General features: G+C 39.3%; 1 protein-coding gene across 9 annotated transcripts in view; it reads left to right on the top strand.

Moving 5' to 3' along the window:
- Positions 1-5,990, top strand: part of EYA1 (EYA transcriptional coactivator and phosphatase 1) — a 119,650-nt gene extending 113,660 nt beyond the window's left edge. For all 9 annotated transcript variants that reach the window (XM_089517442.1, XM_089517449.1, XM_089517447.1 and 6 more), the window contains one exon: positions 2,887-5,990. In XM_089517442.1, coding sequence (XP_089373568.1) covers positions 2,887-2,967 — 81 coding nt within the window. In that variant the 3' untranslated portion in view covers positions 2,968-5,990. The remainder of the gene's footprint in view (positions 1-2,886) is intronic.
- Positions 5,991-16,301: the final 10,311 nt, after the last annotated feature.

The raw sequence follows: 16,301 nt of genomic DNA, 5'->3' as shown, positions 1-16,301 counted from the left end.
AATATTGAAATGACTGCACTGAATTCACACAGCATATGAATGAATTAGTTTTAGACTGGAAAGCATCATACAATTTGCTTTTCACAAGAGGAGCTGAAGTAATAAAGTGGCAGATAGAGAATTGGTCAAGCAAAGTTGCTTGAATTTGTCATGCACAACGTCTGTTTGATAGCAGTTAATAACAACAGATCTTTGGTAATATCCATCACTAAAATGGTACCCCAAAAGCTTCACTAAAATTGAATCTGACCCCACATTGGTTTCATTATTCTTGTCATGTATTGTATATGGAGCTGCCCTTCCAAATATTTGAAAACTGCAAGTAGCAAAAAGCATAAGGTCCAGACTGTTAGCTGTCATGTACTTTAGAGACCATGGCGCTCTACAGAAAGGCACCATGGGGCGCCATCGTTACGTGCGAGGGGCGGTGCTTCCAGATGCCCCTCGCCCCTCGCACGTGACAAGGGCATCAAAATGGCGGTGCCCAGTACACACGGGCACCGCCATTTTGACGCAACGGACGTTTAGCGTCTGTACGTTGCCCCCCCCCTCATTGGTGCACTGCGGCATCACAAGGGCACCACAGAAAGAACCTGCTTTTTGCGGGTTCTTTTTGCCATTCAAGGAAGCCACTACTGCAGCTTCCTCATGCAACAAAACAAGGCGCTGGCAGACCGCCCATTTTGGTCGGTCTGTACCCCGCTTATATTACACCAGTCTTGAACTACCTATATAGGGCTGTGTTGTTTTTAAACCCAGTTCAAGATGCTGGTTTTAGGTGAGAAAACTCCTAAATGGTTTGGGACAGGAGTATCTCCTGATGTGGTCTTCATCAGAGGACTTGTTTTGTATCCCATCACTAAGAGAAGCTATAATGGCAGGTACATGAAACCAGAGCTTTTCTGTAACAGTGTACCAGTTGTGGAATTCCCTCTCACAGAGGTCAGATTTACTCCACCATTGTTTATGTTCTAGGCAGGCATGGAAACTCTACTGTCTTCCCAGGACTGTTATAGTTTTAATATTGTTTTGGTCCATTTTAAATAATGTTTCTAGTTGTGATTTTAATGTATTATTGCTTTAAAGTGTATGTCACTTTGAAGACCCCAACAGGTAGAAAAGTGGTTTTTAAAGTCTTTAAATAAATGAATAACCAGAAGCCAGCCTTGAATTGGAGACAAATATGGTTCGGTAATGTTAATTGACTCACCCAAGACTTGCATTAGCCAGCACTATCTGTTCCTTTCTTATTGTAAGCTATATGTACTATCATGAACCCAACCTCAACATGAGCCAAGGAATAGCAAAAAGTGAAAAGGCTGAAAAACCAAAAATCTGGGCCTAATCAATTCCTTTGTTTTCCTCTCTCTTTCCCCCTGTCATGTACTCAAGTATACCTAAGTGATATTCATGCCAATAACCAATTCAAGTGGCAGCAGAAAAGGGAAATCACTCTGCCCACCCACTCCTTTCCCTAGCATTTCCTGATTTTAGGGTTCATTTATACATATATATTACCATATGTAAATATTATGCAAATTTCTGCTCCTTTTCTTCCTCTCTTTGAAGCAAAGTGTTTTCATTTCCTCCCCCTCCTTCTTCTCTTCCTTCTCCTCTTCTGGCACACGAGGAGACCAAAATTATGAGTACTATTCAAGAGAGACCTGCATGGTTAATAGATGCAGAACATTGTTTTCTATCTTTTTAATTATTTACCTCAGGTGAGGGAGACTGTGGCCACCCAGATGGTGTTTGGTTCCAGTACTCAGCATGAAATTTTAGGAGTCAGAGATGATGGAGGTTGTAGGCCAGTAACATCTGGAGATGCTCACTCTGATTCATATGAAAGATATTTTGCTGACTTTGAAGGCCTACTTATGGCTTAAGGATAGTAAATTTTCAAAATCACATTTTCACTCTTTATGTGATATAATCTGTATTATTTCCTGTTATCCAGTCTTTGGTTTATACAGGTGTCTTGCAAACATACTTACAGTGTAGGTTCAGATTTTCTCTTTATTTAGCTCATAGAATGAAAACTAAACATTCATCTTTAAAATTTTCCATATGGAAACATTGTTATAAGATCAACATGAATAATACCATTTTAATATGAACCACTGGGAGACGCTTATCTTGAATATGGTTTGGGCGACACGGTGATATACTTTGAATCTCTGCTTTAATAATCTAATCTGCAAACAAAGGTTACAAAAATATTTTGATAGTGAACAGTATACCATTTTATAGTGACCAAATGTTTTATAATTTGCGTATAATTTGCATCTTTCTGCATATTAGGGAAGGTTCGAAGCTTTCCCTTTATTTTCTTTTTTTCTTTAAGAAATCATCCTCATTGCCTTCTGATAAAAAATGTTCCTTCACTGGTAAGCTGCAAAACTTGGGAAATTGTAATATATTCTTGTATTGAAGAGTAGAGAAATAATGAAAAACTATCATTATTTTCAACAGTCCAGAGTGAGGCATTGGATAGGGAATAGGCATAAATATAGACTTAAGAATAATTGCTCTTTCTCAGCCAACTTAATTATTTTTGTGCCAAGTCAAGCTTCCCTGATTTAATCTACTTGGTGTATCACATGTTTGGAGTGTATTTGCTCTAATAGTTGCAAATAATAACACACACACACACACACACACCCCTAGAAAGATATCTGCGATGTTGTAATCAATGTAGATACTCAATTTTAATATGTCCTGATGACCTGTCTCTGGAAACATTACATTTTTACTTTGAGTCAAGATATTTAAGTTGGTATGTTTTCAAATTGTCATCTTTCCAGCTTTGAATGCCTAGAGATACTGCAAAACTCATTAAATAACAGATAGACTTTTCTCTTTATTTTGTATTTGTATCGTTCACAGCATGCCATGCCATTCTGGAGGATCACAAGCCACTCTGACCTAATGGCTCTTCATCATGCCTTGGAACTGGAGTACTTATAATAGCACTTTGTAACCCCACAACTTCCCTCTTGCCCATGGACAGTGTGCCTGTGTTTTGTGTCAGCACTGGGCTACAGAACTTTTGTGATTTCATCATGTTGATGTACAGCTGCAATTGGTCTTAACCTTTGCCCTTCTAGTAAATGGAGGAGCATGTCGCTTTCTTCAGAAACAGCTGTTGATTCTAGCACTGTGAATCCGAAGAAAACAAGCCATGGTGAGAATGTTTTCACAATGTGTTCTTAAACATTTGCTACATTGAAAGGTTCATACCTGTGAAGGGACTAGGAAATGCTTTATGGTTTCTAGAATCTTCAGTGTGGTGCACACACACCTTTGAAAGTACAGCAAACTTGATTGCACAACAAAGACTGAGCTTTTTTTAAAAAAAGAATCCCATGGATACATTTCTTGAAAAGGTTTACTTTTTTTAATTTCTCAGACCCAGGGTACTCTGTAAATCCTTACTTATTTATGAACAGACTCTGTTTTGACATCATCATCTAAATGTGGATAATGTATGATAAATGAATGGCTATACTGTGTCTTTGCCTTCTGATAACAAAATTATTTTGATTTTAGCACATTGCAAAGTAGTTTAAAGTATGTCTAATTTAAGCAAATAGGTACATCACTGAGACAATCGTGTACAGGAAGAATGTTTTTGTGTAAATTTGTAATGAATGGATGATGTTTTACATATTGTTTAGGCAAATACTATTGAAAGGTAGTAATGGCTTTTTGGTGAAGTTTGAGGCAGTGTGTGCACAAACTATTGTGCTGTGCCTTATGAAAGTATTGTGTATAAATATGTAGATAATGGAAATTTTTAGATCAGTTTGTCAAGACCAAAAGCATGGATGTCAAGTGTCAATAAGGAATACCTTTTTATTTCTTTTTTCCTTCTAGATTTTTCATCAGCAAATCTGTTATACCAAAATATCTCTCTTCCTTGCATCTTGCCCACAATGGTTGGCTTCTCATTTACATTTTGTACTTGAGTTGATAGGTCCAAGCACAAAATATATGTAACTTGCATCAGGTGATAGTGGTTTACATGTTTAAATTGCTACTTCTCCTGGAGACATGGATGCAGATGAAGGTTTGGTTGATCTATCACTGTTTTAATGAATTTTGCTAAGAAAAGCAGAAATTTAAATATGCATATATATTGTCAGGTGATACAAAGAATGTGTATCAGAACACACCTGGAAACTAAGAGTAGTACTCTGCTGTTTTCATCAGGTTGGATCCAGAATTAGCTTCTTGTAGATGAAAAGGTGCTGTCCATTAATGGAAGGCTTCTAACCCAGTGAAAGAAACCCACTGGTGGAATGGGGGATGGCACTGGAGAATTGGCCCTCCAGAACAGTGGAGAAAGACTATAGGGTGAGGGGGGAAATTGCCCCCATTTTTCCACCAGTGGCAAAGTTCTGACAATGGTTCCATGCAGAGGATGCTGTCAGAAGTGGAAGAACACTCAATCCCACCTATTTTCTTTATTAATAAATATGTAGTGTGGGGAAAGTAAATACTTTTTTTCCTGAAGGAAAAAAAAAACCAGAGTGTATCTTGACTGAATAAAATAATAAAAACAAAGTGTCCATGCACTCAGAAAGTAAAAATAAAAGCAACCACTTTACTTTAGAGTAAAAAAGGATAAGCTCTTTCCAGAATTCAGTCAGTACATATTAACTATGGATTATCTGAATCTTTTGTCTCACTTCCTTAAAAAATAAAAAAGGAATTGTCCAAAATATTTTAAAACCTCACACGGAAGCCTGCCAAAGAACAGAGTGTAAAGAGTTGCAATTTAGTGACAAGCAGCTCTAAGGCAAAGAACAAAAAAAAGAAAGAAAGACCCTGACAATATGCTGAAAAGAGCAGAACATGGTATTTTAAATCATGCTTTACATGTGATGTTTTACATTACCTGGTGAAGCAGATCTCCCAAAGACCTCTCCTACCTATGTAGTGAGAAAACAAATAAAAATGTAGTTTGCAGTGAGTAAAACCATCATACATGAAGTATTTTGTAATAATTTTCTTTTTCATTCATGACCTACTAATTTGATAAGAAATTAGAAACTGGCAAACATTTAGTTTCATCATTAATTTTCACTGTCACACACCAGTAACCCAGATTTTTCTATTGGTCCATTGCTGGCAATGGGCACAGTAAACAGTTATTGCCAATTTTGTTTAGACTGCTTGTAACCATCTTATACCACATTTGAACCATACCCATATTCTGTACAATATGGTTAACATAAACAATCTAGGCCATTTTACTTTGAGCTGGTTTAGATAAGTGGTGCTTTCTTATCCATGGTTACCCCATCCATACTTTCTTCCTTCCCCTGCCAAAAGCTTGGTTGAGCATACATTAGTACCATCAGTGCATTGCTCCATTTGATCAGCATTCTTAACCAAGATTGTGGTGGGAGGCTGCAATTGCATAACTTGGCCTTAGTGTTACAACCATGGCTAAGAGAAACCCCTTGTTAGGTCTGTATTTTATCCATGGGTCTAAATGCTTAGCCTGAACCAGGCCAGTGAAGTTTTCAATCTAAACCTTGGTTCTTCTAGTTCTTTCTCCAACGTCTGGATTTTTGTTTTATGAAATAAACCAATTTTAAAGCCAGCTGCTAGTAAAGCAACAACAGTAGCTGTGAGGTTACCCCTCCTTTCATGGAGGATGCATATTGCTGCTACAGTTTATAATTATTTTGTGGATTGTTTTATGGCACCCTGTCATCAATAACTTTATGTATCAAGAGCAATCCAATTCAGGGACTACTCATAGTCTGTAAAGTTAAGCACATACACAAGTCTTTTAATGACAGGGGCTGTAATTAGTTGTTTTTCTTTTTTGCTTTAAGCAAAATAGAGATGGACATTTTTTTCCTTTATTTCAATTTTTTGTAGTCAATATGCTGACTAAAAAAAGTTTTTTGTCTGGGCCTTATTGTACAAAACGTGTGTTGTGTCCGCAATTGTGTACAGAAATTTTCCTCCATTCATTTTGTGCTTAAATTAATAAAATTGATTTGTGACATATTAAACACTTTTCTCTGGGGTTTGATTTCTAACATCCTTGATATATATCATATTTATTTTTATAGTAGGTATGGTAGCCAGAGTACATGAAGTTATTGCCTTCTGTTTTTCACTATCAATGTAAAGTACCTCACAGGTACATAGGCCCAAACTAACTTTATTACAGTAGTTGCTTATGGAAATCACCAAAAGATGAATGATAGTAACCTAGAGGTGGTTATAGCTAAACAACTAAAATGAGAAAATGCACCTTGCTACACAGTCAAGTGGAAGGAATCTAAGAGCAATATAGATGTGTTTTTGATATTATGATGCCTTATATAGTCCCCATGGTATCTCAGCAGAGTCATGAGAAACATCATTCACATGTGTTCTGATGACTGGAAGAATGGACCTCCTCCCCATGCAACTCATAAGCAGTAAAGTAGGCTGGCGGGAAAATTACAACCATGGTGATAGTGTTGCAACTGTGACGTAGGCCTGAGACAGTCGGGTGGAAAGGAGCAGCTCAAACAGATCGAGACTGCAGCAGATTAGGATTGCAATGACCTCACAGCCTGCTGTGAAAGTGGGCCACCACCGCTGCCCCGACCTGTGCTGCCAGGTCTTGGCTCCTTTTCGCTCTGGTCCAAAGGCATCGGCATCAGCATAGCTTTGGGCCGTGTTGAAGGCATACATCGTTTGAACTCCATGCCTCCAAAGCATCTAGAAACTACTTCTTTTTGCCCGTCTGTTCTGGGTTTAAGTCATGATCATATATATGAAACAATTATAGCTGAGTAAATCTAAATATACTTAACTAAGTAGCTGAATTATTACTAGCCAATTTATTTCTTTTAAAAACAGCAAAGACTAAATACCATAAATATTGAAATACACACACACACACACACACACACACACACACACATATATATATATATACTGCCCTGCAGTTGTGTATTCTCAAACACCATCAAACACAGCTTCTGCAGTTTGTACGGAACAAGGTATTTAACACACATATATGAATGATATTTGCTTGCTATTAATGCTGCCTGTACTATTGTTCACAATTATATTCTTAACATTGTATTGTGCCTGTTAATGTAGTGGTTAGGGTGTAATACTAGTAATTATATGATCCAAGTTCAGCCTGAATCTGGCTGGGTAACCTTGGGCCAGCCATTTTAGCTTCACTTCTCTTACAAGGTTTGCTGTGAAGACATAATGGGGGAATGGAAGAAAATTATCTACAGTGCTTTAAGATCCTTGGAAGAAAGTGGGATATTACTGTAACTTATAAATAAAGAATAAATCTTGGGGTTTGCCTTTACACTGTTAATAACCTTATTCATATACATATATGTGTGTGTGTGTGCACGCACGTGTGCACGTAGGCTCGTGACTACAGAAAATGACTATTTGTTGGAAAATTACCAGATACATAGAGTGAGATTCAGACTAACTTAAGTACCAGTGATTTCAATGAATTTATTGTAAGCATGACTAATTCTGGATCCCAAGAAGAAACTGGAGAAGTGTCTCAAGATGTTCAGTAGATAGTTATTAATTAAAAGCTTGATTCCATTCAGCCTTTGGATACTCTTGAAGCCTTTTTCAGGGGCCTATATAAAACCATAAAAGGACAACACTTAATTTACATAATGTCACATTACATAAAATCATTACATTACATATGACTTGTGCATACCTATTTTGAATCAAACTTCATAAATTTCTGGGCCAGGACCTCTTAAACCATTACAGGACATGTAAAAACATGTAACCAAAGGGTGAAGTTTTATAGATTTATCTTGTAAGCAGAAGGTTTTAAAAAAAATATTCAAGGATACAGATGTAACAGAGCTAAGGGGAAAGAGAATGTCAGAAAGTTGGCAGATTTTACAAGAGTAAAAACTCACAGTCTTTTAGCCTTTGTTCGTATATTTTCATTCGTCCAGTGAATGGTTTGACAGCTCCTGGTAAAAAAGATCCTAAGAGTACACAGAAGCCAAAACTTATCAGATATTTTTCTTAATAAAACAACCATCTTCTGAAAATCTGAATACACATCTCCAGTTTCTTCTGTGGATTTTACTGTAGCTCTGCAGTTTCTTCTTGTTTTAATTCTGCATCATACTATCAAATGTACACTTGTATAACACTGTTTTCTAGTATATAAGTAGGAATCTCTTTGCCAAATAGGGAACCTGAGAATTGAGAAGCTGCCTCGGTTCACTTAAAAATAAAAAAGAATACATCTGTGTCCTTACTGTGATAATTTAGTGAGAATATATGAGCCAAGAATGAAATAATGTTTATAAAAATTAGCAGGATTATATGGAAGAAGAAGATAAAAGAGATGTAATATGTTTCTGAGTCCAATCGTATCCTTTCAATGCACAAAATTATCAGAAGATTAGAAATTTTGCTAGATAAATTATTAGTTTTGGATGTATTGACATACAAATGAATTTCATTTTGTTAGCTTTGGCCCAGCTTTCTAGTCTATTCAGGTCATTTTGAATCTTGAGCCTGTCCTCTGGGGTACTAGCTATTCCCCCTAATTTGGTGTCATCTGCAAATTTGATAAGTATGCTCCCAATTCTGTCATCCAGGTCATTGATAAAGATGTTGAATAGCACTGGGCCCAGGACAGAGCCCTGTGGGACCCCACTGGTCACTTCTCTCCAGGATGAAAAGGAGCCATTGTTGAGCACCCTTTGGGTTCGGCCGGTCAACCAATTACAGATCCATTTAACAGTTCCTTTGTCTAGCCCACAGTTTACAAGCTTGTTTGCAAGAATGTCATGGGAAACCTTGTCAAAGGCCTTACTGAAATCAAGATATACTATATCCACAGCATTCCCTTCATCTACCAAGCTGGTAATTTTATCAAAGAAAGAGATTAGATTTGTCTGGCATGACTTGTTTCTCTGAAACCCATGTTGACTTTTTGTGATTATGGCATTGCCATCTAGATGTTCACAGACTCTCTGTTTAATGATCTGCTCCAGAATCTTTCCTAGAACTGATGTCAGACTAACTGGACGATAATTGTTGGGATCCTCTTTTTTCCCCTTTTTGAAGATGGGGACAACGTTTGCCCTTCGCCAGTCTGCTGGGATCTCTCCTGTTCTCCAGGAGTTTTCAAATATGATTGCCAATGGCTCTGATATTACTTTTGCCAGTTCTTTTAATACCCTTGGATGGAGTTCATCTGGTCCCGGAGACTTAAATTCATTTAGATTAACAAGGTGTTCCTCTACTATCTCTTTACTTATTCTGTGCTGAAATTCCCCTATTCTGTCCTCTGCTCCATTATCCTCAGGTTGAGCACCCTTTGCCTTTTCTGAGAAGACTGAGGCAAAGAAGGTGTTGAGTAATTCTGCCTTTTCTCTATCTCCTGTTAGCATTTTGCCATCTTCTCCACGCAGTGGCCCTACCGTTTCCTTCTTCTTCCTCTTGCTGCGGACATATCCAAAAAAGCCCTTTTTATTGTTCTTAACCTCTCTAGCAAGCCTGAGTTCATTCTGCGCTTTAGCTTTTCTGACTTTACCCCTACACATGCCTGCTATTTCTTTGAATTCCTTTTTCGTGATTTCCCCCTTTTTCCATTTCTTATACATGTTCCGTTTCAAACTTAGCTCGGTTGAAAGTTCCTTAGTCATCCATCCTGGTTTCTTGAGACACCTCCTGTTTTTCTTTCTCACTGGAACTGTTTGAAATTGTGCCTTCAGTATCTCCCTTTTGAGAAAGTCCCATCCGTCCTGAACTCCTTTATCTTTTAGTATTTCTGACCATGGAATTGCCCTCAATACTTCTCTAAGTTTACTGAAATCCGCTCTCCTAAAGTCTAGGATGCGTGTCCGACTCTGCCTGGCTTCTCCTTTCCACTGTATTACAAACTCCAGGAGAACATGGTCGCTTCCACCTAAGGATCCCACCACTTGCACCCCATCAACCAAGTCATCCTTGTTGGTTAGGATCAGATCTAAAATAGCTGACCCCCTTGTTGCCTCTTCCACCTTTTGGACCATGAAATTGTCTTCCAGGCAAGTGAGGAATTTGCTAGACCTTGAGGATTTTGCTGAGTTTGACTTCCAGCAAATATCAGGATAGTTGAAATCGCCCATCACTACTACATCTCTCTTTTCTGACTGTGTGGTCATCTGTTCTAGAAAGATATCATCCAATTCCTCAGTCTGACTTGGGGGTCTGTAGTAGACTCCCACCGTAACACCCTTGTTGTTTCCCTCCCCTTTGATTCTTATCCAGATGCTCTCCACCTGGCTTCCATGATTGATGTCCAGGATCTCTTCACTGGTGTAAATATCTCTGACATATAGTGCTATTCCTCCTCCTTTCCTGTTTGGCCTATTTCTCTTAATAAGGTTATACCCCTCTATTTCCACATTCCAATCATGAGACTCATCCCACCAGGTTTCAGTGATGCCTATTATATCATATTTGCTTTGTTGTACTAGGAGTTCGAGTTCATCTTGCTTATTTCCCATGCTCTGTGCATTAGTGTAGAGACATCGCAGACCATGGTTCCCTTTTACTTGCTGCCTGTGCAAGTTTTTTTGCCTCCCACTGTTGGGTCCTTGCACTGTTTGCCTTGTTTCCTCTATGTCAGTTTGACTATTTTCGCCATCCCTTTCGCCTTCCTTAATATTGTCTCCCTTCCCCTCGGAACTCAGTTTAAAGCTCTCCTGATCAAGTTCTTGAGACTGTTGGCAAAAACATTTCTTCCAACTGGCGTGAGATGCAACCCGTCTGTTGCAAGAAGTCCCTCCTCATGGAACCGCAGCCCATGATCGAAGAATCCAAATCCTTCTCGGCGGCACCATCTGCGAAGCCAGTTGTTCACATCTGCTATTTTCCTCTCCCTTCCTGGACCATGCCCTTCAACTGGCAGAAGAGACGAGATGACAACCTGTACATCCATTCCTTTCGGCTTCCTACCAAGCGCCTCGTAATCCCTTTTGATGTTCTGAATGCTGTGTCTTGCAGTATCATTAGTTCCCACGTGGACCAAAAGGAAGGGGTATTGGTCAGTAGGCTTGACCAGTCTTGTCAGCCTCTCTGTCACATCACGGATCTTTGCACCTGGAAGACAACACACCTCTCGAGACATCTTGTCAGGCCTACAAATCACTGCTTCTGTACCCCTCAGCAAGGAGTCCCCCACTACGACCACATGCCTCCTCCGAGGCTTAGCAGCGACTGTTCCCTCGGGTGGGACTCTCAGGCTCCCCTGCTCTGTCCCTGAAGTCTGTCCATGCTGCTCTTCTTCATCCTCCTTGATAAGGGAAAGAGCTTCGAATCGATTCTCTAGCTGCAAGCTCCCCGAACAATTCCTTCTTGGCTTACTTCTCTTTGTGACATTCCTCCAGCTGTCTGCCTCCTCTGTTTGGCAAGTGACCTCTTCCACCCTAGCATCTTCCTCTGCGTGGTACTCATCTAAGATAGTTAGTTCTATTGTGTCCAGGAAATCCTCTTGTTTCCTAATATGCTGAAGTGTAGCTACTCTGGACTGGGTTGGGGGGAGAACAGGCTTTGACTGTTCAGTCAGATCTAAATCCCCTTGATGAACATTGGCCAGATAATGTGAGGGGACAGAGAAACACCTCTTGATGTCACAGGCTCCCTGGCCAGAGTGCTGACACTACTCTTTTCATGTTGGCCAACGTATCATTTTTACTACAAAGCACTCGTGCTCCTAACAACTCTGCTTTCCCTTTATATATCACCTCATGAATCTGAAGTAAATTTTTCTTATTAAGTCTTATTAACGTTAAACCACCAAATGTTCAATTGGAACATTTATTTCTGTAAAGGTATCACTTATCAGTTTGTTACCTGGATTCACAAAACCTTGTGTTCAGGAGGATTATCATCAGGAAGCTAGAAGCTTACAAATTCCCCATCCTTGTACTGCTTAGAAAGAATACCACAAGCATGCAATGGAAAGCCACAGTCTAAGAATTCATGCTGTCATACTGAATATCTCTGTTTGCCAGCATGTTTTGAGCATTACTCGTATTTTTTTTTTAAAAGAAAAACTGACTAGAGGCAATTTTAGAACTTAAAAACATGCCAGATATTCACACAAGCTTTAAAGCTTAGACTCCACACAGAGACAGATGAAAGAGTGTTTAAGCTGCTTTGGGAAACACTCAGTTTTATTTTATTTTTTTAATCCTATACATTTCAGATACTTTAATTCATCTACATTTAGAATGGAACAAAAAGGTATTGTTGTAAAGTGTTTAAAGCATTGCATTCCCACTGCATCAAATACCGATACTGAAAATCTTGTGTCAAATGGATGCAGATGCTCAACTCCACATGAGAATAAAGTGGAAAGCTAATTTTGTAAAGCTGAACCAGAATTTTGCATTTAAAACACTTTTATAATATAAATAGTTTCTTGTTTAGGTAAGCAATCACATAGGAGAAATGGCAAAATGAAATCCTGGCCCAAGATCGAATTAAAACCTAGCACTGATAGAAAACACCTGTCAGCAAGATTTCACCTCCCCATGCAGTCCCTGCACACTGCATACTGCATACAAACCCTCAATATCTATTTCCATCTGCCCAGAACAGGACACTCTGAAAACCTCCAAAGTATAAAGAAAGCCTGAGAGAGCAAAAAAGAGGTGTTTGGGATGTGTATGTTACTTCAAGTCTCCTGTCGACATATGGTGACCACAGAAACGTCATAGGGTTTTGTTAGACCAGGAATAATAAGAGGTGGTTTTGCTGGTTCCTTCCTCTGAAATAAAGTCTACAGCACCTGGTATTTGTTGGTGGTCCCCCATCCAAGTACAGTAGGCCCCTGGCATTCAATGAGGGTTGGTTCCAGGAACCCTCATGGATACAAAATCCATCTATGCTCAAGTCCCATTATATACCATGATGCCATGGTTTGCTTTTGGTGTATGTGTGTGTGGGGGGGGGGGGAATTCAAGCTATGAATGGTTGAATTTGTAGATGTAGAATCTGTGAATACAAAGGACCAATTCTACTAATCAGGACTGATCCTGCTTCGCTTCTGCAGTGTTCTGTTCTGGGCAGATGGAAGTCATGGAATAGAGCAAAATGCCCAAACAGCAGACTATGTACAAATGTGCTTAACACTAACCAAAATGAGCCTGTAAAAGACTACATGACAAGGTGGGCCCAAAATGCTGAGGATAGTGTCCATATGGATGTATGGGGTGGGGTTGAGGAATGTAGTTTAAAGATATAAAATTTACTTTGTGCAGTAATTTAAAAGAAAACCTGCATAAATATTATGTAGAGATGGTGTCTAACCCCAAACAAGCTGTCAAAAATGGCCCAGGATATTTCAAATCAATGTTGGATATATCAAGATAAAGAGGACTCCTATGTGTGTGTGTGTGTGTGTGTGTGCGCGCGCGCACACACGCGCATAACTTGTAAGAGGGTGAAATATTAGGATGTTTGCAGGTTCATATGGAGAGATAGGGTCTTTAAGACAGTTTGGACCTAAGATATATAGCACTTTATAGATCATGACCAGCACTTTGAATTGTGCCTGGAACGAACCAGGAGTCCATGAAGCTGTTTCAACAAAGGAGTCTTATGCTCTCTATAACTGACCCAGGTCAGCTTTCTGGCCACTGTTTTTTTGAACCTGCTGAAGTTGCCAAACAATTTCAAAAAGCAGCCCTACAAAGAGTGTGTTACAGTAGTCTAAACAGAATGTAATTGAAGCATGTGTCACTGTAGCGATGTCTGAAGTCTCAAGGAATGGGTGCAGCTGGTGCACTAGTTTTAGCTGTTCAAATGCACTTCTGGCCATTTCTGAAATATGGATATCAGATTCAGAGTTGAATCTAGGAGAACACCAAACTATGAGCCTGAGATTTCACGGGGAGTGTAACCCTATCCAGCACAGATGGAGTCCCTATTCCCTGACCAGGAGCACCTCTGTCTTGTCTGAATTAAGTTTCAATTTGTTTACCCTCATCCAGTCCGTTACTGACAACAGACATTGGTCCAGTACAGAGATAGTATCCTTCGAATAGGATGGAAAAGAGAGATAGAGTTGAGTGTCATCAGACAATTAGTCTGAATTAGTCTGAATTAGTCTGAATTAGTCTGGTGACGCAGTGGTTAATTGCCTGTACTGCAGCCACTCACTCAAAACCATAAGGTTGCGAGTTCAAGACCAGCAAAAGGGCTCAAGCTTGACTCAGGCTTGCATCCTTCCCAGGAGGTCACTAAAATGAGTACCCAGATTATTGGGGGCAAATTCACTCACAGTTGTAAACTGCCTAGGCGGTATGAAGCGGTATATAAATGAAGCTTGTTTGTTTGAATTCTAAAGAAGCCATCAAATGTGCTTGACCCCATCCCTTCAAAGCGGTTCAGCATTTTCAATAATGCAATAGCAATAGCAAGTACATTTCTATACTGCTTACTAATACACTAAGCAGTTGGCATTGAAGTCCACTGAAACCTAGAGAGGATTCATCATTTCACTGATATGGAAGCCACCATTGGCCTAATAAATAATAACAGGAGCAGAATATTGGGCTAGAGCCAATATTCTTGGGTCACAGAATGATGCAATGAAAATTGAGGGATAGCACATTTTCCCTAAAACATCTAAATTTTCTTCCCTGTGAGACATGAGGTGAGATAATATCTGACATGTAGAATAACTTTTTAAAAAAAGAATTGGCTGAGATCTTGCATTAGGAGATGTACAGGTTTTACATATTTGTTTATTTCTTTATTTATATCCTATCTTTCTCACAATATAGACACTCAGGGCAGCTAACAACAAATTTAAAATAGTACTAGTTAAAAACAATACAAAAGCATTAAAATGTAGATATGAAGTTTAAAAAACAAACTATTTAAAATGTTTAAAATAGTTTACATTAAAAATATTACAGTGTATTAAAAACTGTATACAAATCTTGACATCTGAATTACACAGCACTTAAAAAGCTCAGTCCTTATCAATTTGAAAAAACCTGACAACACAAAAATGTTTTTACCTGCTGCCAAAAGGAGAGCAGGGCATCCTGGCCTCTCTGGGAAGGGAGTTCCAAAGTCTGAGAGCAGTCGCTGAAAAGGCATTCTCCCTTGTTCCTACTAAACAAGTCTGAGAGGGTGATGGAAGAGAGAGAATGGCCAATGTGGACAATCCTATTGCTCTAGTGGACTCATTGGTTGTTGTTGTTGTTGTTGTTGTGTGCCTACAAGTTATTTCTAACTTTCAGTGATCCTAAGGCAAACCTATCATGGAATTTTCTTGGTAAGTTTCTTAAGAGTAGTGTTGCCATTGCCATCCTCTGAGGTTGAGAGAGTGAGATTTGCCCAAGGTTGTCTAGTGAGTTTACATGGCCAAGCCAGCATTTGATCCCTGATCTCCAGAGTCATAGTCCAGTGTTCGAACCACTATGTGATGCTGACTCTACCGTCTGTCTAATCGCCTGGACCCAAGCCGTATATGGCTTTCACATAGCCATGACTCTCTAGCTTTGTCTCCTGATGTACATCCTCCACTCCCCCACAAAAAACTACTTTATCAGCCACACACACACACACACACACACACACACCATGATATTTCCAAGTTATGTTCATTGAACTAGACTCTCTGAGAGAGGCAATGTCAGGGCCTTCTGGAGGTCCCTGGGACACCCCTGCATATGACGGCCTTGCAGTGCATCCAGCTAAAGGAAGATAGCTGGACACATTAACACTGATCACTTTACTCTCCAGCAACATTGAAATGGCCATAGGATATGGGCTCTGTGGCTTTCAAAGTGGGTTCAGTGGGCTTTTGTTCATTGCATGGTCAGAAAAGAATTCCAACCAACACAGTAACCAAAAACATGATATGTGGTGTGGTAGGGCAGACTTACAACATTATAACCTCTTCACAAGTTGTCAGAAAATTGTTTTGTTTTTACCATGGGACAACTTCTCACTTGCTTCTAGAAAGCATGGGAACTGAGCCTCTGAAAATGTAAGCTGCTTAAGTAGTCAGCCTGGGATGCAGCCAGCCAACCATCCAATTCACAGCCAAGTAAATAATAAAGAATGATTGCATTCTGTTGACTTTAGTGTAATGGCCAGTGATGATATCAGGGAAAAAATGAAAGGGGGGGAGTAATAGGATAAAGGAGAAAGTAATGTGTGTGTGTGTGTGTGCACGCACACACACACAAAAATGTTTTAACTTCCTAGAATTATTGTGGATTACTAAGTAAACAGTCCTATGGATATGAAAAGGAAAT

This window comes from Sceloporus occidentalis, unplaced genomic scaffold (assembly GCF_023333645.1).
Source record: "Sceloporus occidentalis isolate IW3139 unplaced genomic scaffold, rSceOcc1.0.p SCAF_3, whole genome shotgun sequence".
NCBI lineage: Eukaryota > Metazoa > Chordata > Lepidosauria > Squamata > Phrynosomatidae > Sceloporus > Sceloporus occidentalis.
Note: the sequence above shows the minus strand (reverse complement) of the source record. Positions and strands in the feature narration are given on the sequence as shown.